Consider the following 25,339-nt stretch of genomic DNA (forward strand, 5'->3'; position numbering starts at 1 on the left):
ATCGGAGGACGGCCTCATTGTGATGCATGAAACGGAACAAGTAATGGCATCACTCCCGTGCGTCTGACACCATCCCTCAATCCATCACACTCCGCGCATTACAACGTGCCCGTCCTCCGATTTCTACCTCCCCCAGCCTCCCCCGAAGCGGCGATAATGGAGCTTAGTCATTCACATGCTTTAGTTACAGCAGACTGTCAGAGGGCCATTCTCCTCAAATGGCTCCAAACAGCTTCTATAATTCAAACGCTTTTCACTATTCGAGAGGCCGTTTATCATTACAGTGAAATCCTTTCACCATTAGTCACTTCGGTCTCCTCTGCTAGAGCCACTGACAGATTGGCCACCATTAATAAACGGGACCGAGAGCCAAAACGAAGTGAATACACTCTTCTCTGTTTCCATAGTCCCCGTTAGAGCTGAAATTCATGAGCCCATAAAGAATAAGTAAGCCTCCACTGGCACTTGGTGGGAAGAGCTGTAGCAAATTAGGGATGAATGGAGGGGACGCAATATTTCACTATTACTTTAGGGGGAGTTCGTTATACGGGAGATGTTTCCTGTTCTATTCACAGTGCGGCAACCGAACAGCAGGGGAGGCTGGCGGGGGTAGAAATCGGAGGACGGGTAACATTGTAATGCATGGAAAACGGAATGAGGAATGGTATCAAGCAGACGTGGGAATGGTATCGAAGAGGTGCGTTTGATCATTCCGACCATTGACCATTCCGCATTCCATTCCATGCATTGCAATGAGCCCGTCCTCCGATTTCTACCTCCGCCAGCCTCCCCCTGATGGACCTACGCTATTAGACGTGGTCTTTAGTCCAGGACTAGGCTCACTCTGGTTGGGGGGGTAGCCTCTTTCTCAAGTCCACCAATTGCGTTGCTTGGAAAGTAGCAACAAGCAGAGGGAATTTGCGACATGATTGATGGCTTGAGTGAGACGAGGGTTGGGGAGACCACCCCCCCACCCCCCCACCCCCAGAGAGCGGAGGACTGACCTGGGCGTAAACGCTGGTGTCGTTGAAGGCCCTCTGCAGGGCGTGGGTCAGGCCCTTGGACAGGCTCTGTTTCTGGGTGACGTCCAGTCTGTTCCTCCTCAACTGGACGGACAGAACTGGAGAGGGAATAAAACACAGATGGTTACATCACTTTCATTAACTCCTTTAGGGTGAATAATGTCGCCCCGAATTGTCAACGTTTTAGAGTGTCAAGGGTGACTTTATTCACCAGAAATGCATACATTATGATGCTTGATGTTGTATGTAGTCAATGGAAGTGTTGTTGCTGGGTAGACACCACATAGACACACTCCGGGTGGTGAGTGTTCCGGAACTCTTTGGCAGTTGGTGAGTTAAGGAAGGTGAGTCAACGAGAAACAAAACTGACTCTCTTTATTGTCTTTACAACGATGACCTGACCTGATATGAGGTGATGTCAATCACCTCATACGAATGAATCACCACAGAACATAGTTTGTGAAACATCATCAGAGGGTCTTTGAAGATACAATAACACCTCAAATCATATATTTTTTCGGTTGATAGGTGATACAGAACACCAAACATTGTGTGAAATCTATTCAAACTGACCAGGTAAGTGAGAGAGATATCATACCTGTTTTCACCCATGTCTTCTCTGTGATGTTGCAGGGCAGAGGCATGTCCTCAGGCCCGGGGGTGGGTGGTTCAGTTGTGGTCGGACCAGGCGTGGTCCCTTTGGTGGTTAGAACAGCCGGGGCGGTCATAGTGGTGGTCAGCGCGGTAGTAGTAGTAGGAGCTGGAGTTGTGGTTGTGGTCGTAGTTGTGGTCGTAGTAGTTGTGGTCGTTGGTTCTGTGGTCGCCACTGTGGTTGTCTCTTTGGGGGTGGTCATTTCCTGTGTGGTCGTAGTGGTCAACGTGGTGGTGGTGGTGACGGCCTCTGTGGTCGAAGCGGTGGCGGTCGCGGCCGTGGTCGTGGTCACAGGGGTTGTCACAGTAGCCGTGGTCACGGTCAAGGGCGTGACGGTCGTGGTGGTGACCGTCGTGAGCTGCAGGCTGTCATTGGTCACAGTGTCGGGGCTGGTGTTGGCCTGTGTGTTGGCGTGTGTGTGTGTTGCTGTTGTGGTGGTGGTGGTGGTGGGGGTGGGGGGGGTGGGGGGTGTATGGTCAGCCTTTACAGGCGTGGCGGTGGTGTTGAGTGTGTGTGTGGAGAACGGGCTGGTCACGTTGGCAGGGAGGGTGACGTCACTCTCTGCCAGCGTGGACAGAGAGGATGCTGGGACGGTAGGCAGATCTGGGTTCGCGGGCGCGTTGACCAGAGCCTCCTCTGCAACCAGAGAAAACCAGCAGCTTTTAGATGATGTCACCTCAGAATGCACATAGAATGGTGATCAAGGTCATACTTTGATGATGTCACCTCAGAATGCACACAGAATGGTAATCAAGGTCGTGCTTTGATGATGTCACCTCAGAATGCACATGGAATGGTAATCAAGGTCGTACTTTGATGATGTCACTTCAGAATGCGCATAGAATGGTAATCAAGGTCGTACTTTGATGATGTCACCTCAGAATGCACATGGAATGGTGATCAAGGTCATACTTTGATGATGTCACATCAGACTGCACATACGGTTGGAGGTGATTGATGTCCCATTTTGATGATGTCACACACTGTAATGTCGATGTCAAACTAGGAGGTAGGAAGCAGGGTGACAGGCAGATGATGGATGGGGGGGGGGGGCATGATGATGTAACAACTGAGCCTGAACAAAATGGGATTTGGAGCGGAAGGAAGATGGTATGGTGATGATGATGATGATGATGATGATGATGATGATGATGATGATAACAACGATGATGACGACGATGACGACGACGACAAGGGACCAATGTCTCTCTGTAGAGATACTGATCACATTCATGAGAATGTAAAATAGACGCAATATGTGATGAACACAATGACAATGATGACATAATGGCATAAGAAGCGTTTGGGTGGGTGACTGGTCTGACCACTGCTCCTACCTGCACTGGTGCTGGAGGTGGTGCCGTTGGCTACAGGGACGAGGAGAGAGACAGGCTCTGATCCTGCCGTGGTGTGATTGTCACTGCTGTTGGTTGAGGAGGAGAAGGAGGAAGAGGAGGGGGAGGAGGAGGAGGAGGAAGAGGAGTTGGAGGATGGGGAGGAAGAGGAGGAGTTGGAGGATGGGGAGGAAGAGGAGGAGGAGGGGGAGGAAGAGGAGTTGGATGGGGAGGAGGAGGAGGAGGAGGAGGAGGAAGAGGAGGAGGTTTTAGCCAGTACTGATGGTAGATCTCCCGGCCTCTGAGTCTCCTCCACTGTGCTAGCCAGCAGGGTCAGGACGGAGGAGAAGGCAGGCTCCTCCCTGGTGCTCTCTGCTGCCACTGCTGGCCCCGTGGGCAAGGCTGGCGGGCGTGGAGGTGGGGGCTGCCCCACCCTGTCCCTGTCCTCCCCCCCAGGGGGCTGTGCCCTGGCAGGGGCGCTGGAGGGCACCGCTGGGTCCTGGGGAGCTGCTGCATGTCCTGGTAATGAGTCGTACCGGCGTCCCTCATCTGGAAAACGAGGAGGGAGATTGGAGTTAACAAGGAGAGAAAGAGGAGCGTCCTCCATCTGACTCATCAATCACCAGGGGGCCTGATGATGATGATGATGATGATGATGATGATGATGATGATGATGATGATGATGAAGATAGAACGGTCTGTCCTTTTCTGTTTTGTTCTGTTCTGTTCTGTTCTGTTCTGTTCTGTTCTGTTCTGTTCTGTTCTGTTCTGGCCTGCTCTGCTCTGCTCTGCTCTGCTCTGCTCTGGTCTGGTCTGCTCTGTTCTCTTCTGGTCTGGTTGGGTCAATTCTTCTCTATTCTATTCTATTCTATTCTATTCTACTCTACTCTATATATATATTGCTGCTCTTGACAAAGCTTTTCAAGTACAGTACAGTATTTGCCATGGCAGTGTCAAGAGATAGTATGACATGGGAACAGACCTTACAACCACACCACAGAGCATAGCACAATGTTTGACCAGTGAAGATATTTATCATCCCAGGAGAAAATACCCCAACCACCAACCCCATCGAGCAACACACACTCCTTAGTCATCCAGGAGGATAACAAATTATGAAACTGTGACGGCGAAACAATAATCCTAAATAGGTCGCCCATTTTTTTTTTTCCCCGGGATAAAGCGTAGGGAATTAATTTAGAGATGTTCCTAAGAACATAACTGGGGCGCACATAAACTGATCCAATAATAATAATCTACTGTAGATCTACAAAAGTAGAGAAACATGACATGGGTTGTTTTTAAAACTTACACATGTAGCCTAAGCTAACATACATGCAATCTAGACTAACACGCTAAGCTAACATACAGTCCAGTCAAAAGTTTGCACACACCTTCTCATTCAATGGTTTTTCTTTATTTTTTTTATTATTTTCTACATTGTAGATTAATATTGAAGACGTCAAAACTATGAAGGAACACATATGGAATTATGTAGTAAACAAAAAAGTGTTAAACAAACCAGAATGTGTTTTATATTTTAGATTCTTCAAAGTAGCCACCTTTGGCTTTGATGACAGCTTTGCACACTCTTGACAAGGTGTGTCCAAACTTTTGACTGGTACTGTACATCGGGATTGGGTTGGTGGATTACCTGTACATGCAATCTAGACATATACAGGTAGGTAGCCTACAATAAACTGAAACTATTCAATTTAAACCCACAATGCTAGCCTAAGCTAACACATACAGCACTGTGCAGGCAACCAAGAGCTAGTGCAATCTGGGCCCACACGCGTAGCCTACAGCAGCTTATAGCCTAATGCAACCTTACTGGGACGGATCCCAGGTTCCTCGCCTGCCAAACTCCCGCCTTAGCCCACTAAGCCAAAGCCAAAGCTTAGGCATTAGCTTGGGGAGCTAATGCAAGTGTTCAGGTCTCAGGCAAGGCTACTGATTATAGATGCATGGTTCCACACCACCTCCGCTACACAAGCCTGCAGCGGCAGACTGATGTGGTAAACCTGGTGAACCACTGTTACACAGCAGTCAAAGGCACCTTCTCTCCTTCAGCAGAGTTGAAGGATGAGGAATGTAGTCTGTGGCTCAGTTGGTAGAGCATGGCCCTAATGACGCTTAGGTTGTGGGTTTGATTCCCGCTGGGACCATATATACTGAAATGTATGCACTCACTGCAATGTAAGTCGCTTTGGATAAAAGTGTCAGCTAAATGGCATATATATTATTAGGAATGGAGCTGGCTGTAACGTCCCGTCCTGTGCATTAGTGTTGTCTGTCTTTGTTTTTGTTATTCATTTAATTCCTGTTTATATATTTTAGATTCTTCAAAGTAGCCACCTTTTGCTTTGATGACAGCTTTGCACACTCTTGGCAAGTTTGTGTCCAAACTTTTGACTGGTACTGTACGTTACTGATTGACTGCCCCCCTGTGTACCGAACCTTTTTCTAGTAACCACAATTTTTTTTGGATCTAGCCTTTGTCCTGAGTCGTGCTACTGAGTCCTCCGACCCCTGACCTTGTACTCGTTATTACACTGGCAGGGTTTATTGGGTTATGTGGCAGCTGATCAGAAGGTCGGAACGCCACAGGACATTCATAGTTACGTGAATTCCATTATATCATTACATAAATTACATTTCTAACTGTACCATTCTTCACGCTTCGCTTCACTGACTTCACGCTCACACTACACCGCTGGTGAAACTGTAATAGTCAAAGGCACCTTCCTTGTTTCAGCAGAACTGGAGGGATGGAGGGATGAGGGATGAGGGATAAGGTATGAGGGATAAGGGATAAGGGATGAGGGATGAGGGATGAGGGATAAGGGATAAGGGATGAGAGATGAGGGATGAGGGATGAGGGATGAGGGATGAGGCATGAGGGATGAGGGATGAGGGATGAGGGATGAGAGATGAGGGATGAGGGATGAGGGGTGGAGGGATGAGAGATGAGGGATGAGGGATAAGGGATGAGGGATGAGGGATGAGGGATAAGGGATGGAGGGATGGAGGGATGAGGGACGAGGGACGAGGGACGAGGGATGAGGGATGGAGGGATGAGGGATGGAGGGATGAGGGATGAGGGATGAGGGGTGGAGGGATGGAGGGATGAGGGATGAGAGATGAGGGATGAGGGATGAGGGACGAGGGACGAGGGATGGAGGGATGAGGGATGGAGGGACGAGGGATGGGGGGATGAGGGATGGAGGGATGAGGGATGAGGGATGGAGGCATGAGGGATGAGGGATGAGGGATGAGGGATGGAGGGATGAGGGTCGAGGGATGAGGGTGGCTGAGGGATGAGGGATGAGAGATGAGGGATGAGGGATTAGGGATGAGGGATGGAGGGATGAGGGACGAGGGATGAGGGATGAGGGATAAGGGATGAGGGATGGGGATGAGGGATGGAGGGATGAGGGATGAGGGATGAGAGATGAGGGATGGGGATGAGGGATGGAGGGATGAGGGACGAGGGATGAGGGTGGCTGAGGGATGAGGGATGAGAGATGAGGGATGAGGGATGAGGGATGAGGGATGAGGGATGAGGGATGGAGGGATGAGGGATGAGGGATGGAGGGATGAGGGATGAGGGATGAGGGATGAGGGATAAGGGATGAGGGATAAGGGATGAGGGATGGTGCCGGCAGGCTTTATTGGGTTCTCTAGCAGCTACAGAGAGATGATCAGATTCTGGCAGTCTTCCAGACCACATCTGTCCCTCTGAAACATGCAGTACATGCAACCCAGGCCTCCAAGGTCAGCCAGGGCCAAGACCCAGCCTGAAGCACGCTGCTGCTGAACAGTAATGCTGTGACCTCTTCGGGAGGTTGGAATGTTACATCATGTTGAGAGGGAGATGTGCAGAACAAGTGTAGAAGTGTAATATGTAGAACAGGTACAAGTGTCTGTTATGTGGACATGGGAGTCATGACACCCAGAAGGAGGCGAACCGTTGGTGGAATAAATGTTCCTGTAATGAGAGCAGAGCGTAGGGCATTCATTTTCTACTACGTTTTGAGGACATGGGGGTCATTTCAGCTCAACGGATTACATTTCAGTCTGCAACATTGACTGAAATGCACTCCTGGTAACACTGAAACACTGAGTTACGTTCAAAGGCACCTTCCTTCAGTAGAATTGAAATATGGGATGCTGGCAAAACTCCAGAACACATTCGTACCTCTGAAACATGAAAGCAATCTAGACCTACACAGTGAGCCAGGCCTAGCCTAAAGCACACTGGTGTGGTGCAGGAGGTTGGAATGTTACATAATGTTGAGATGGAAATGTTTTGTGTAGAACAGGTAAACTCTTAGAACATAAACAAAAAATAGGGTTCTTTATTTGTCCCTGTAGAGGAACCCTTTGAAGAACCCCTTTTGGATTCCATGTAGAACCCTTTGGGTTCCATGAAGAACCCTTTTGGGTTCCATGTTGAACCTTTTCCACAGAGGGAAGAACACTGTTGTTCCAAGAGAGTATGAGAGTATGAGAGTATGAGAGTATGAGTGTGTGAGTGTGTGAGTGTATGAGTGTGTGAGTGTGTGAGTGTATGAGTGTGTGAGTGTGTGAGTGTGTGAGTGTATGAGTGTCTGTTATGTGGACATGGGAGTCTTGACGCCCTGTAGAAGTCTTCTGAGTCAAATGTTGGTGGAATAAATGTTACTGTATGTAAATGTTACTGTATGTAAATGCTACTGTATGTAAATGTTACTTCCACGTTTCAGAGTGCGTTAAGTCTCAGTAAGTCTTAATAAACTCTCATGGCCCTTGTTGAAACACTATTTTCTGTGCCGCATGTGAATACCTGTGCAGCTGTGAATACCTGTGCAGCATGTGAATACCATGGTCTTGTGACACCAGTTCAAAATAGCTTTTCTATCTGGCCTCTGTTCTCTCTGTCTCAATTGTCTTTACCTTTTGTTTTCTATTAATTGGTTTTTATTTATATATATATATATATATATATACAGCCCTGGTGACATTGAAACACTGAGGAGTTACGTTCAAAGGCACCTTCTTTCAGTAGAACTGGAGGATGAGGAATGATGGCAGGGTTTATTGGGTTCTGTAGCAGCTACAGAGAGAAAATCAGATGTTGGCAACCCTCCAGACCACATGTGTACCTCTGAAACAAACAGTACATGCAACCTAGGCCTACAAGGTCAGCCAGGGGCAGCCTAGGCCTACAAGGTCAGCCAGGGGCAACCTAGGCCTACAAGGTCAGCCAGGGGCCAGGCCTAAAGCACACTAGTAAGGTAATACTGAAGGTGGTTCAAGAGGTTGTAACATTAGAGAACCGTTCAGAACACAACAGCACGAGTGGCTCGGGTGTTCTGTGGACGAGGAAGTCAAATGTTTCCATTTACCATCTGCAATGTCCTGGAAGTTTAACTCACCTCCGTGAAAACGCCTCCGGCGAGACACTGCATTGTACCCCACACAAAGGCACCTTCCGTCCCGCAACAGAATCGAAAGACGTGGAATGGCTTTGGCAGCGTTTAGGCTCAGTGTTCTCTAGCTGTATCTACAGAGAGCTGAGGAGATGCTGGCAACCCTCCACAACGCATTTGTACCCCCCCCCTACCACCCCCCCCCCCCCCTACCCCCCCCCTACCACCACCCCCCGCCCCCTCCCTTTCTAGCTCACACTTTTCACACACTCCTACACTCTCAACATATTCATCGGAGGATTGTTTTAATTAAAAGCAAAGGAAAAATAGTGAGCGGAAGCTGCTTAGTACAGCCAGGTTCCGCGCTGCTCGCTGTATTCCCAGGATGCGTATGAAACAATCCGTCTCTCTCTCCCAGCACGGCCAGCTATCCACTGAACTGTTCAGCGTTCACAAAGAGGCAACCAGGAACTGCAGAGATTAATCCTTTAACAAGCTCTGTTAAACTAATCATCTCGAAAGCCTTCCATGAATATGTCGCAATGAACTTGGCCTTTCTTTAGGAAAAGAAAAAGCTATTGTGAAATATTTATTCTAAAACACTGTTATGCTGTGCTTTTTGTCCACTGCTACAGTATATGAGGTACTGTATCAATTTAGAAATGATAGTCGTACACAGGAGTAACCGATATGTCGCTTGCTTGTTTCTTGGAGGTTCATTATAACACTTCGTTGTAACCAGCACCATAAGGTGAGTGTCTATACTGTGCAGGGGAGGCTGGTGGAGGTAGAAATCGGAGGATGGGCTCGTTGTGATACATAGAATGGAATCAAACACACGTAGGTTTAGCTAGAGGAGGATATACAGTATATAGGAGGATCTATAACACGTGTCCTTCTCCACCAGCCTCCCCTGGTCTATACTGGAACTAGAGGAGGATCTATAACACCAGCCTCCCCTGGTCTACACTGGAACTAGAGGAGGATCTATAACACCAGCCTCCCCTGGTCTAGAGGAGGGTCTATAACACATGTCCTTCTCCACCAGCTTCCACCGACACTGTGTGACAGCCTTTGGTGTCTTTAGGAGACAGGACACAGTAAAGACCTCTCCTCCTCCCCACAGAAAGCCACCTGCTCTGACAGGGAGCAGCATATGGGGCCCTGCCTGCTTGAGAACCACTAACAGACTGGAAGCCACAAGCGCACCGATGGAAGGGAGGCGGTGAGCAGCCCAGCGACGAAGCACCTCCACCGGGCTCGTTTCATAACACATGGCACGAGTGCCAATCATAGAAACAGAATTCACAGAGCGGACGCAAAGCTGTCAAGGTTACCGCACATAAAGTTGTGTCGAAATGGCACGCCAAAGATGGCCGCCGCCGCCGCTCCACCCGTGATGGAATGTTGACTTGGAATGGAAATGGACATTCTGTTATTTTCCTATTTCTCTGAGCAGAGCATCTCCCACTAAGCTCCTACGACAACACATGGCAGCGCCAGCCATCCCGGGGTTTCATGAAGACCCTCCCTGCCCGCTCAGAACAGTGAGCTGTTGGAACAGGATGGAGGGATGGAGAGATGGAGAGAGGGAGGAATGGGAGGGGGCGGTGGAGGGGGGGGGAGATACATGGATGACCTCCATCCTGGGCGCAGGACAGGTGGGGAGGAGAGGCTGGCGGGGGAACTGTCCAACTGAAATTAAACCCATTGAGACGCTGTGGAGAGCTCAGCCTTCCAATGGAGTGACATCATTCCAACAGGATGGACGGATGGACACATACTTCCTGAAACTATTCCTAGCGTCCATCTGTCCATCTGGCTGTCCTGTGTAGGGTGGTGGACTTCAGTGGAGTTCAGAGGCTCCACAGGAGGTCTGTCAGCTATAGAAGAGGGTATGTAACAGAGGCTAGCTGCAGTATAGCTATCCAGCTGTATGGTTCTGACCCCTTATCGCCTTAGAGAGGAAATAACTGTCACAGAAGGGGGGATAGACCTTAGTCTGCTACACTTCCTCCAACACGATGGACATACAGGCTGAAGCATTTATAGTATCATAGTATCTATCTGTGTGTAGGTGGTGGGTGGTGCACCTACAGAAGGAGCTCTATGTTTACATTTTTACTTATTTCACCGTATTGTGTTGTTGACTGATGTTGTTGAGCTGCTCTGGCTTAAGCATTTTGTTGCACTAAATACTTGGGCGTAATGTAATTACAAATAAACTTAAACTTGAGCTCTGCTACCTTTCTTCCCGTGGATGACATCATTGTTTCTGAAACCTGGAACTATTCACAGCGTCAGTCTGTGTCTCTGTGCGGACGGTGGTGGACCTACAGAACAGATGTACCTCTGGTACCTTTCATCTGGTGGGTGACATCATCCCATCAGTTCCTGGAACCTCATCCATGTGTGTATCTGTGTGTACGGGTAAGTAAATGAGTAGCCCTGTTTGCTGGAACACACGAGCCAGAACGTCCCACGGGGCGTCTCCTGTTTCTGCTTCTGAACGGCCTCCATTTGCATCTTCTGTTTCTGCGGTGCAGAAGCACAGCCCCAGGACAGGACGCTAGTCTTTGCAGGGTACCTGCTCAGAGCTGGACACCACTTACATCATCTTATTGTGACCATCTCTTTCTCTCTTTCTCTCTCTCTCTCTCTCTCCCCCTCCCCCTCCCTCCCTCCTTCCCTCCCTCTCTCTCTCTCTCTCAGAAGAAGAAGAAGAACGTTCGCTGCAGTAAAAGGGGCTAGCAGTAGTTCAGGCGGGGCACGCTAAGTCAAACGGAGCAGCTGTCCGTCGCTTATGTAAGAACACCATCACAAGGTGACGTTCAAGAACACCATCACAAGGTGATGTTCAAGAACACCATCACAAGGTGATGTTCAAGAACACCATCACAAGGTGATGTGCAAGAAGAACACCATCACAAGGTGATGTTCAAGGGACAGAGACTTAAAAGCAGCCAAGTTTACACTCCTCCATAGCAGTTAACAGTGGTGAAACGTGGTGAAACGTGGTGAAACGTGGTGAAACGTGGTGAAACGGTTGTGCTGGCTATGAGAGCAATTGTGTTGTCATTTTCATGCAATAAATGGTTAAACAGACGCTACTTCCTGGGACTATTAATAGTGTCCATCTGTCTCTGTGCTTGAGTGGTGGATCTGCATCAGAAGTAACATCTATTACTCATGAATACAGTCAGCCCAGCAAAAGGAAATGTGTCAGACAGGAAAAACTAACTCTCCCGCCTTGATTTGCCCTCCATTCAATTTGATATTCCATTTCCATGTATGTGTGCATAATGCTGATATCCCACCCAAAAATGAACGTTCCCGGTACCAAATGAGGAGGGAATTTGAACGAGGGATAATTAGGGGCCATTGTACAGCGATTCCGGAAATTGGAACAGTTTGATTAAACCCACGTCGCTCTTCATGATCGTGCTGCATTTTTGCCACTAATTACACCCCCCCCCCCCCCTCAACCCTAACCCTAACCCCCCCCCCCCCCCACACACACACACACACACACACACACACTCTCTCCGCATCCCCACTCAGGTTATCCAAACCCTACGTTATCTCTCCTTCTATAACACTTATTTCCCCTCAAACTTAGACAAGGAGGTGGAAGGAGTGAGAAGCAGAAGGCAGCTGTGATGGCGGGTCAGTCAGATCAGAGCCAGCCTCCATTACACAGCCTCTAATACAGCCTCTTAAGAGTAGCTAGTGAGAGGACAGCCTCCGTTACAGAGCCTCTGTTACACAGCCTCTTAAGAGTAGCTAGTGAGAGGGCAGCCTCTGTTACACAGCCTCTAATACAGCCTCTTAAGAGTAGCTAGCGAGAGGGCAGCCTCCGTTACACAGCCTCTAATACAGCCTCTTAAGAGTAGCTAGAGAGAGGACAGCCTCTGTTACACAGCCTCTAATACAGCCTCTAATACAGCCTCTTAAGAGTAGCTAGTGAGAGGGCAGCGTCTGAACCCTCTGAGCTATATTAAAGTTAGCCCCAGCTGAGATGCCACTGTTCGGGCTTTTAAACACTCCAGAACACACAGACCAGAACCGCCTCGGTTCACCCACAGAGAGGTTTACACACCTGCGGAGCAGAGAGGATCCCAGCATGCATCTGCGGGAACAGAACATCCACAACAACAGTTTTCAAAGGGGCTGTCGTTCCGCCTGACAAGTCAACAGAGTTTGTACTGTATGGACATAATAACTGTTCCAACTCCTGACAACGAGGACTCAGAGTACTGCCAGTCCTCCCAGGCGTCACACGCCTGTCAGGAGGATGCAGCTGGAGCACCCAAGTGGGAGCGCAGTGCCGCAACAAACGAAAACAGAAGCCCCTGCCGTCTCCAAAGTAACCGACCCATTGTTGTAAATGAAGAGACACGGACGGCCGTCCATGTTGTGTCTCACACTGGACAGGAAAGGAACGCCAATTAGGGCTTTGATATGAGCAAGGTATTTAGTTAGTAAAAAAACATGTCAATTTGCGGCACGCTACATCAAATGAGTGCCAAACTGCAGTGGAATCAGACCGCGGGCCTGTTTCCAGAGATTATGGTTGAGAGGAGTATTAAATATTTTTGGATGACAGAAAGGGATATAGCATGTGATGGTGTGACACTGCGCGCACACACAGACACACACACACACACACACACACACACACACACACACACACAAACACAGACACAGACAAACAAACAAACACACCCACACACACACACACACACACACACACACACACACACCCTCACCGACAGACACACACACACACACACACACACACACACACACACACACACACACACACGCTGGAGATAACAGTATAACTGGCTATGAAAGAGAATTCAGCTGCAACACACGAGGTGCCAGATGCTGTTCCATCTCTGTGCTCAGTGGAGACCAGAGACCTGTGAGTGACCCATATTGAAGGGACTCCTGAGAGACCATAAGTGACATGCTATAGCACTTTAGCTGTCAAAACAACTAAAGCAAGCTACTGATATTAACGTATACTGTTGTTATACAGTACTAGGGCAAATATCAATATTTAACGGGGCAATCTGGGATGGAATTGGTACATAAATTTTTTTGACTTTTAAATTATTCTTGAGGAATATAACTTCTCATGAGATGAGTTCAACTGTCTTACCCCATGAGAAGAAAAATAGCCTGTGGCTTCAAAGCACGGTTAAAACTATCGTTTTCATCGAATGGATGGTGAGTCCTTGCATCCAGACCACTTTCTCCAGCCCCATCCCTCAGCTGTACCAAAACAAGTGACGCAGAGACCACTTTGTTACTGTTTGAATCCCTGATTGCCCATTTAAGTGTACAATAAATATAGAACATCATAACAAGCCCACTACAATTTGTCCTATTTCTATGGGATGCAAGCAACCATGAACATTTGGTGTTAAAGAACGCGAATTATTCTTCCTCAGTGGAGAAAATAAACAAGCGTAATAGAGCCATTAAAAATGAAGGATGCTGCTTTCTAAAACGGGGTAAACATAAACTTGGTTGCTGGCAATGATGCAAAAGAGCAACAGCTCATCTGTGCTGGCATGGCATCGTCCCGTGTGACTGGATAAGAAGGGTCATGTGATCAGTTTCCTGGCTCTGGATAGGTCAGTCTCGGTCAGGCAATCTATCAAAAACTCCACACATCCACACACACTCACACACTCACACTACACACACACACACACACACACACACACACACACACACACACACACACACACACACACACACACACACACACACACACACACACCACAACAGATAGTCCCATAAGGACATGTTCAAACGCTGGAAATGATTTAGTTGACAATCTGGCCATATGGTGTTGAAAGGGGAGAGAATAGGAACGTAGAGGAGTCCTCTGAGTGAGGCCCACCGGGGCGGTTTTTTGGTCTACGACCGCGTTGCTGTGACTTTGAGGGGAAGACAGGGCCACATGGCTTCATGAAACGCAATACAAAAGGGGCCACTGCAAACACCATTACATCACCCTAATTCCACTTTAGCAAACAGACAACACACACACACAATACACACACACACACACACACACACACACAAATCCAGACCCTGCCTCTCTCTCTCTCTCTCTCTCTCTCTCTCTCTCTCTCTCTGTTGCTTTCTACTACACAAACCTGCTGCTAACTGCTGGAACAACCGTACTAACAGACTACTATGGTTGAAACACTAAACCCAGGCATGACTCCACTCCACCACCATGTCGCCTTCCTCTCTGGTTACCGTCACCTCAGCAAGTGAGGGAAACGTTGCGGGCTTTCTACAGCAGCCGGTACAGTACTTTCTACAGGGCTGGTACAGTACTTTCTACAGCAGCCGGTACAGTACTTTCTACAGCCCTGGTACAGTACTTTCTACAGGGCTGGTACAGTACTTTCTACAGCAGCCGGTACAGTACTTTCTACAGCCTGGTACAGTACTTTCTACAGGGCTGGTACAGTACTTTCTACAGCCCTGGTACAGTACTTTCTACAGGGCTGGTACAGTACTTTCTACAGCCCTGGTACAGTACTTTCTACAGGGCTGGTAGAGTACTTTCTACAGCCCTGGTACAGTACTTTCTACAGGGCTGGTACAGTACTTTCTACAGCCCTGGTACAGTACTTTCTACAGCCCTGGTACAGTACTTTCTACAGGGCTGGTACAGTACTTTCTACAGCCCTGGTACAGTACTTTCTACAGGGCTGGTAGAGTACTTTCTACAGCCCTGGTACAGTACTTTCTACAGGGCTGGTACAGTACTTTCTACAGCCCTGGTACAGTACTTTCTACAGCCCTGGTACAGTACTTTCTACAGCGCCGGTACAGTACTTTCTACAGCCTGGTACAGTACTTTCTACAGCCTGGTACAGTACTTTCTACAGCCTGGTACAGCACTTTCTACAGCCTGGTACAGTACTTTCTACAGCCCTGGTACAGTACTTTCTACAGCCCTGGTACAGTACTTTCTACAGCCTGGTACAGTACTTTCTACAGCCCTGGTACAGTACTTTCTACAGCCTGGTACAGTACTTTCTACAGCCTGGTACAGTACTTTCTACAGCCTGGTACAGCACTTTCTACAGCCTGGTACAGTACTTTCTACAGCCCTGGTACAGTACTTTCTACAGCCCTGGTACAGTACTTTCTACAGCCTGGTACAGTACTTTCTACAGCCCTGGTACAGTACTTTCTACAGCCTGGTACAGTACTTTCTACAGCCTGGTACAGCACTTTCTACAGCCTGGTACAGTACTTTCTACAGCCCTGGTACAGTACTTTCTACAGCCCTGGTACAGTACTTTCTACAGCCTGGTACAGTACTTTCTACAGCCTGGTACAGTACTTTCTACAGCGCCCGGGCAAAGGCCAGCAGCCACTTGTGTCCAAAGCGAGTACAGAACAGTACAATGAGTGCATACATATTTAGTATGTATGGTCCCAGCGGGAATCGATCCCACAACCATCCGTCGGCTTGGCTAGCGCCTTACGCTAGCGCCTTACGCTACCCACTGAGCCACAGAGGAACCAGCGGGGGGGAGGGGGGGGGGGGGGGGGGGGGCGCAGCAACATACAATCTCGGCTCTGCGACCCCGAGCCTGTTAATAGTGGATGAGTCTCTGGCTCCTCAAACAGCACACTCTGAAAGAGCAAGGCAGAGGAGGGAGGGAGGGAGGGAGGGAGGGAGAGGGGGGGTGAGAGAGAGAGAGATAGAGGGAGAGATACAGAGAGAGAGGGGGGGTGAGAGAGAGAAAGATAGAGGGAGAGATAGAGAGAGGGGGAATGAGAGAGAAGGGGGATGAGAGAGAGAGAGGGAGAGATGGAGAGAGAGATAGGGGGGGTGATAGAGAGGGAGAGATAGAGATAGAGAGAGAGAGAGAGAGAGAGAGCATGACTTCTTGTTGAGCTGTGTCACTTTGTTCTGATCCTGCTTGAACATCGTGTCCGTGTGAGTAAGTCCTACTCATGGACGACAACACGGTCCTGGAACAAGCCAGCTCATCTCCGGCATGTATAACACACGAGATGACAAAGCACTGCTGATTGGTTAAAACAAAGAGCGTGATTGGTCTTTGAATGGCAGTCTCGTCCATCGCAGCGAACATCTGACTCACGAGGAGAGAGAATTAGAGTCAGTTCAAAACATGCATATTCAGTGCATATTCTGAGCTCATTAAAATAACATAACGAAAGAGGAAACAGTTGAAAACGTGACTTTGACTTAAAAAAAATTTGACTTGCAAATTAGATCTTAAAAAATGCCTCATTGTCGAAAAACATATTGGAACAAGCTGTGTTCTAATTCTCATTTAGTTTAAGATGAATTCTCATTCCAGGTGCTTTGTTGATATGATGTTAGACAGTTAAGTTATACGGTTCTGTTTTAAGGTCACTTCAGTCAAATGTCACTGAGGGCAGAGAGAGATGAGAAAGATCACCACACACACACACACACACACACACACACACACACAGACACACACACACACACACACACACGCACACATGCACACAAGCACCCCTCCTCCCACACACGCAGACACACACACACACACACACACACACACACACACACACACACACACACATGCACACAAGCACCCCTCCTCCCACACACACACACACACACACAAAGTACACAAAGCCTCTTTGCGATTATAAATTCATATTGGCCCAAGTAGCCAAACACAAGCAGTAAATCATGCAAGCCCCCGGCCACAGGCCCTACCAGCGCAGCGGGAGCACTCCCATTGATAGACTGGGAAAATAAAAATGTGCAACATTGATTTTTAATACAACAAATGCCAAAAACGCAGCAGGACCCCAGCAGGACACACACACACACACACACACACGCACATACATACACACAGACACACACAGACACACACACATACACACACACACACACACACACACACACACACACACACACACACACACACATACATACACACACACACACAGAGACACACACACACACGCACGCACATACATACACACACACACACACACACACATACACACACATCCAATGATGGCCTGTGTGCCGCTGGCCATGCTGTGCCCTTTCTCGTCCCCTGGCTGCCTTGGCTCTGAGCCCTGAGTGTGTGTGAGTGTGTGTGTGTGTGTGTGTGTGTGTGTGTGTGTGTGTGTTTTTCATAAGCCCATGAGTGAAAGAGATTTGCAGGTGCATATGGTTGAGCACAGAAAGCCATTTCATTATCGTCGCTTGGAATCATGAGTATTAATCTGACAGAGGTCATCCATGATCCTAGCTAGTGGCTGTAACGCTCTGACTCTCTTTCTCTCTCTCTCTCTCTCTGTCTCTCTCTCTCTCTCTGTGTGTGTCTCTGTGTCTCTTTCTCTCTCTCTCTCTCTCTCTCTCTCTCTCTCTCTCTCTCTCTGTGTCTCTTTGTCTCTCTCTCTCTCTCTCTCTCTCTCTCTCTCTGTGTCTCTTTCTCTCTCTCTCTCTGTGTCTCTGTGTCTCTTTCTCTCTCTCTCTCTCTCTCTCTCTGTGTCTCTTTCTCTTTCTCTCTCTCTCTGTGTCTCTTTCTCTCTCTCTCTCTCTGTCTCTTTCTCTCTCTCTCTCTCTGTCTCTCTGTCTCTTTCTCTGTTCCTCTCTCCCTCTCACACTCTCCCCACCTATCTCTCCTTCTCATGCCTCCCCCTCCCCCCGTCTCCCCACCTCTCTCTCCCCCCTCCCCCCCCCCCCCTCTTCTCTCTCTCTGTCCCCTCGTAGAAAACACATTTGTTAAATGGCTCTTCAGTCAATGTCACTCTGATTCCCACAGCCGTTCATTACAGTGGCAGAGCAAACAGGGCAGTCATCAGTTGGCCCAGCTCCAATCTTACATAATACACACAGTCCCACTGTACATACACACACACACACACACACACACACACACACACACACACACACACACACACACACACACACACACACACAGTCCCACTGTACACACACACACACACACACACACACACACACACACACACACACACACACACACACACACACACACACACACACACACAGCTTCTGCTGTATACACAGAGCATCTTTGCAGCTCTGTGCCAGTTGAGGACACAGCAAGGGGGTCTAAACTGTAGCTGGAACTTCTGCTGCAGCTGAGAACACTGAGAACATCCCTACAGAACAGTCCTACATCCCTACAGAACAGTCCTACATCCCTACAGAACAGTCCTACATCCCTACAGAACACTCTTACATTCCTATAGAACACTCCTACATCCCTACAGAACAGTCCTACATCCCTACAGAACACTCCTACATCCCTACAGAACAGTCCTACATCCCTACAGAACACTCCTACATCCCTACAGAACACTCCTACAGAACACTCCTACATCCCTACAGAACACTCCTACATCCCTACAGAACAGTCCTACATCCCTACAGAACACTCCTACATCCCTACAGAACACTCCTACATCCCTACAGAACACTCCTACAGAACACTCCTACATCCCTACAGAACAGTCCTACATCCCTACAGAACACTCCTACACTCCTACAGAACACTCCTACAGAACACTCCTACACTCCTACAGAACACTCCTACACTCCTACAGAACACTCCTACACTCCTACAGAACACTCCTACATCCCTACAGAACAGTCCTACATCCCTACAGAACACTCCTACACTCCTACAGAACAGTACAGCATCCAAGCAGAGTGTCAGCGGGGCTGTTTCAGCCAGGTTTAGTCCGCTTTGCAGTACCTTGAGGGAAGATAATTAAAAGGGTAATATGAAGCACTTGAAAAGCCATATATTGTATTTAAGCTCTACCAAATGAATACATGAATAATGATGCTGTACACACACTTCCAGTGCAGTACAGCAGTGCTAGCAATCCAGCATAAAAGAAGTCCAGCATAGAATCACTCATTCCCGCTCCTGTATTATTTTGTTCTGAGGTGACAACTTGAAGCCTTTCTCATTGTGTTTTGTGCAGCTCTCTGCTGACCCCCGGTACCCAGACCTCCCAGTCCTCCCAGTCCAACACCAACCCAACAACCGCTCGCTGCTGCCTGACAGGATCCATCAAGGCCGTCACAACTGTCACGGTGACAGCTGAGGAGAGGTAAACACACATGAACGCAGGCACACGCACACTCACACACACGCACACACTCACACGCACACACACTCACGCACGCGCACACGCACGCACACACACACACAAACGCTCTTTCTCTCTCTCTCCCTCTCTCTCTATCTCTTTCTCCCTCTCTTTGTCTCTCTCTCTCTCTCTCTCTCTCTCTCTCTCTCTCTCTCTCTCTCTCGCTCTCTCTCTCTAATACATTGTGAGTTAAGAGAACTGCTCAAGGAGAAAGCCATGCAGGAATAAATCCATCTGGATATTTTTCTCATTTCAATCTAAGGGGCTTGATTAAATATTCATGTGAGACAAGCACATTCTCTCTGTCCCAGAGATTTGCCTGTGTTTAAAACCCTGTTACCTAACACGTTGGTCGGGGGGGTTAAGGCAAGCCCCTGAGGACAGCAGAGACAAAGGCGTTTGAAATATGAGGACTCTCTGAGGATGTGCAAGGTCATCAGACGGCCAGACTACAGCTGAGAATATTACATGCACCAATCATAACATCGGAATCACACAAAAGCACTTGTGGTCCTCTGTGGCTCAGTTGGTAGAGCATGGCGCTTGTGGGTTTGATTCCCGCTGGGACCATATATACTGAAATGTATGCACTCACTGCAATGTAAGTCGCTTTGGATAAAAGCGTCAGCTAAATGGCATATATAAATATATTATACCAAACATGATGGCTGTCCATGTACTTGTGTGTAACATAATAACATTCCTTGATTGTCCTTGTAACACTTTGTAACCCCATTTGGTTGTGTTTCGGGGGTTCAAATACAATCAATAAGAGCATATTTTAGGGTTTTTTAAGGGTTGAATACACTTGGACGTCATTATTGTGTGTTGACATTGCCCTTTGCCAATGATTGATGTCCATCTTACAGCCTCCCCTGCACCTTGCATAGAGTGCATTTTACACACAAACATAACTAGGCTACATCCTCTGTATCACAGTGTTTCAACTCCAAATATAAAAATCCCCATAAATTAATCCATCCGGAAATGTTTCATAAATGCAACGAGTGTCCTCACAATGCTCTCCTGTTCACATAAGTGTACACAATTCCCCAAAGAGGGGTGAATGAAAGCTGTGCCTAATTGGGATTAGAAATCAAATTACCCAACAAGCTCATCCCAACCCACATGATTTACACAGGCTTGCCATGCATAATGTATTCAACATAGAAAGGGGAAATATCTATTTAAGATCTAAGGCAGTGTGGAGGCCCTGCTACTGTACCGCCCACCCCAGTGACGCTGAGCTAAGGGGGGTACGGAACATGCTTAGGCTGGGGCTGTGCCATTAGACATCACACAGGATGGGCTCCTGGCTTCACTTACACGTGTTTCGCTGCATAATATTCCAGAAATGTTCATTAATTGGCTCTACTGTACATCTGTGTTGTAACACGGTTATTACTCTGGTAATAACACAGCCATAGTCATGTGGGAATTATCACGTACTAATGGAGTTGTTGTTGTTGTTGTTGTTGTTGTTGTTGTTGTTGTTACACAAGTGGAAATAGGAACAGTGGGGTGGTGCATTGTGGGTACTAGAGTAATTGCAGTGTCATTTCAGGGGAGGCTGGTGGAGGTAGAAATCGGAGGACGGGCTCGTTGTAATGCATGGAACAGAATGCAATTCCATGTATTACAATGAGCCTGTCCTCCGATGTCTACCTCCACCAGCCTCCCCTGATGCACAGGTATAATAGCTACTTAAATTAGAATATTTAGGGGGGCTGTATCAGAGGAACCGTAAAAGGACAGATGCTCACAACAGGGGTCCACATCGTTCTTGAATAAAGCTCATCAAAATCAGGAGCAACTGTCCTCTTCTTCCACTGCAATAGCATCCATTTTGCAGCCCCCACGCCTCACACAGACCCTGTGTGATAGGCTGACCTCAGCAGAACGGAGCCCCTTGGCTACCCTGGTTAGCATAATGGCTCAGGGTAATTGATGAGAAGATGAATTACCATCAGCTGTTTATAGCCTGGTTACTGTGCAGCAATTACACTGCCCCGTGATACACACACAGCTAGAGTTCATCTGATTACAAACCCCTAAACTCAATCCCACAGCTGTATGGGCAGACTAGAAGTCTACTGCAAGGCCACAGCTATTCTGATATCCACAAAGGGGAGGCTGGTGGAGGCAGACAACGTGTTTCATAGCATTCCCCATTCCAACCCATGCACTGAAATGATCCCGTCCTCTGATTTCTACCTCCGCCAGCCTCCCCCTGGAATCGTACAGCGTACCATTTAGAAAGCATCGCCATTGGCCTGTTCATTGCGTCATTCTAAGTATTACGCCATTGTGATGATAAGAACAGAACTCAACTGGTCCTCCTTCCACATGACCGTCCACATCATCAGAGCGCTCAGCAGCGGCCGCAGCCCGGGCACAGCCCTATCTGTCTATTTTAGATCTGTTAAATGTCTAATCGTGTGTGAATGTTGAATCACCGAACACAAAAAGCAGTACTACAAAAAAAAAAAGAAAAAAAGGAAAAGGGCCTACAGTCGGTTGGTGAAAAATGATGGTTGATAGCCTTTGAGCAAAAGCCAACACAATTCCATTAAAATCGCACGAGAGAGAGAGAAAAAAAAAGAAGAAACCCAGCCTAAAAAAACCCATCATCAGTCAAACTGTAGTTTATGTACTGGCGCTATTTCAATCCCTGGAAAAAAAAAAAAAGAAAAAAAAAGAGAAAAGTGTTAGTCAGATCAGTTCCCATGGCAACAAAGCGCAGTGGGTTCCTGTTGACTAAAAAGGAAGAGTTTTCTCCTCCCGGACGATCAAAGACAACACCTCGGCCTCTCGTCCTCCCGTCCTCATCCGTCCAGGGCTGTCGGCAGCTGTCCTCACCGCCTCACATAACACGTACACAGGAGGGCTACAGGCCACTGACACCCTGACCCCGTCATCACCGTGGCATAGCGCACAGCACACAGCACACAGCACACAGCACACAGCACATAGCACACAGCACACAGCACACAGCACACAGCACATAGCACATAGCACATAGCACACAGCACACAGCACACAGCACACAGCACATAGCACACAGCACACAGCACACAGCACACAGCACACAGCAAACAGCACATAGCACACAGCACAGTGCTAGGCTACTGCAGACACATCACATAGCGCAATAGGGCTATAGGGCTGTAGGGCTATAGGGCTGTAGGGCTATAGGACTATAGGCTGTAGGGCTATAGGGCTGTAGGGCTGTAGGGCTATAGGACTATAGGGCTGTAGGGCTGTAGGGCTATAGGACTATAGGGCTGTAGGGCTATAGGACTATAGGGCTATAGGGCTGTAGGGCTGTAGGGCTATAGGGCTGTAGGGCTGTAGGACTATAGGGCGGTACTGCAGACATATCACACAGGACTGTAGGACTATAGGACTATAGGGCTATAGGGCTGTAGGGCTGTAGGGCTATAGGGCTATAGGACTATAGGGCTATAGGGCTGTAGGGCTATAGGGCTATAGGGCTGGAGGGCTATAGGACTATAGGGCTATAGGGCGGTACTGCAGACACATCACACAGGACTATCGGGCTTTAGGCAGCTGTCCTCGCCGCCTCACATAACACGTACGCAGGAGGGCTAGAGGCTAGCGTAGCCGCGTGTGGGTCTGACCCCATCATCACCATAGCATAGCACAGCACAGCGCTAGACACACCACACAGGGTTATAGGGCTTTAGGCTACTGTAGACACACCACACAGGGTTATAGGGCTTTAGGCTACTGTAGACACCACACAGGATAGGGCTTTAGGCAACTAAAGCAACACCACACAGGGGTATAGGATACTGTAGTCACACCACATAGGGCTATAGGGTACTGTATCTAATAGGACTATAGGGTACTGTAGTCACACCACATAGGACTATAGGGTACTGTAGTCACACCACATAGGGCTATAGGGTACTGTAGTCACACCACATAGGGCTATAGGGTACTGTAGTCACACCACATAGGGCTATAGGGTACTGTAGTCACACCACATAGGACTATAGGGTACTGTAGTCACACCACATAGGGCTATAGGGTACTGTAGTCACACCACATAGGGCTAGGCGACTGTGACCACATCACACAGGACATAGCCTAGCGTTACACTGTGGGCTAGGCAACTGGGCTAGGCAACAGGGCTAGGCAACTGGGCTAGGCAACTGGGCTAGGCAACTGGGCTAGGCAACTGTCCCCATCAGGTCCTCACAGCACATAGCACTGGGAGCAAGTGGATCTGTCCAAGGAACACTGAGCATAGCGCTGGGATACTGTAGCCTCAGCAGGATCTGGCCCCATGGCCACAGACAAAGGACAAGACACTCAAATATTATTGTTTTCTGAATGGAGATTAAATGACATAATTGGGTGGACAATAATGTTCAATAGTGTTCTATTGAATTGTATTGTATTGTAATGTTTTGTATTGTACTGTAATGTATTGCATTGTGTTGTGCTGTATTGTGTTGTGCTGTATTGTATTGTATTGTATTGTATTGTATTGTATTGTATTGTATTGTATTGTATTGTAGTGTAGTGTATTATTATGTGACTAGGCATAGGGGCCTTCAAAAAGCCTCATATATTCAGACAAAAGAATGCATTTTGGCTAAAAACAAATAGACAAATGTCCATTTCTGGGGAAATTAATTGAGAACATTTAGTGAGGACATTCTAACAAACGCATCAAGTTGTTCTAATATGGCTCAGGACGAAAAAATACATTCTGCTAAGCCTAGGCCTACATGACGAAATCTTCAATTATTTATTCATGCTGAGTATGAAACTTCCCCACGGGTAGCCTATGTGGTTTCAAGCAGCTCAGACCAAGAATAAACTCATATCAACATTCCAACGAATAAAGTTGGAAGCGCAGCCGCGCAAAGGACCCAAGTGACATTTTCCAATTTTTACAGGAGAGCCAAAACAAAACATGGATTCTGAGCCGATTGTACTGTGATGAGTCTTTGTTTATACACTCTGTTTCAAGGCAGTTAAAGATCTCAGTTAGTTCGCTTCACCACTTATAGATCTCATGAAGAGCTTTCAAATTGATGTACATATGACTAATTTTGGCTCAAAATGTCACTTCGCTATGATCACCGGTTCTCCGCGGTTCTGGGCATATGCGGTTGCGCGCAACGTCGCGGTCTCAAGAGCGCTCCTCCTCGGCCACTCAAGCGACTCCCTGGCTGGCTAATTCTAAAAACACAGGGGACTGGGAGGCCGCATGTTGGCAGGGACACGAAATTCACTTTGATTTACGATTTCAAATCCCAGTGTGTTATTGCGATAGACCGGATGGAATCAGAAACCGTTCTGCAAATCATAACGCGAAACAAAGATGCGCATTGACATTTGAGAAGTCCCTTAACGACAACCACTTCTGTATCATTTTGGGATACGTGATCACGTGGTTTGGTGATGTCCTCCCCATCTACCCAACATTTTATTCATGTATTCCAATTTACTAAAGCCAATAAATCACTAATATTACCAATACTTAATGTACAACACAACCAAACAGAAGCTGCTGAAGATCTCACGGATGTCATAACCGCGCGTGTGCGGCGACGGTCATCTAAATTGAAGGGGAACACAGAGTTCCATCAAAACACCAACCAATTTGGGAGACAGTTCTTCCACATAATAAAATGCCAATTCATCCCTTTCTAGGCTACATTCGACGACAACATTAGTGTCATATCG

General features: G+C 47.9%; 1 protein-coding gene across 1 annotated transcript in view; it reads right to left on the reverse strand.

Moving 5' to 3' along the window:
• Positions 1-25,339, reverse strand: part of kiaa1549la (KIAA1549-like a) — a gene marked incomplete at its 5' end in the record, with an annotated part of 51,663 nt that overhangs the window by 26,026 nt on the left and 298 nt on the right. Inside the window, 4 exons of the mRNA XM_083665659.1 lie at positions 1,005-1,120; positions 1,621-2,310; positions 3,012-3,097; positions 3,308-3,557. Of these exons, the coding sequence (XP_083521785.1) occupies positions 1,005-1,120; positions 1,621-2,310; positions 3,012-3,097; positions 3,308-3,557 (1,142 nt within the window). The remainder of the gene's footprint in view (positions 1-1,004; positions 1,121-1,620; positions 2,311-3,011; positions 3,098-3,307; positions 3,558-25,339) is intronic.

This window comes from Argentina silus, assembly GCF_951799395.1.
Source record: "Argentina silus genome assembly, chromosome: 3".
NCBI classification, from domain to species: domain Eukaryota; kingdom Metazoa; phylum Chordata; class Actinopteri; order Argentiniformes; family Argentinidae; genus Argentina; species Argentina silus.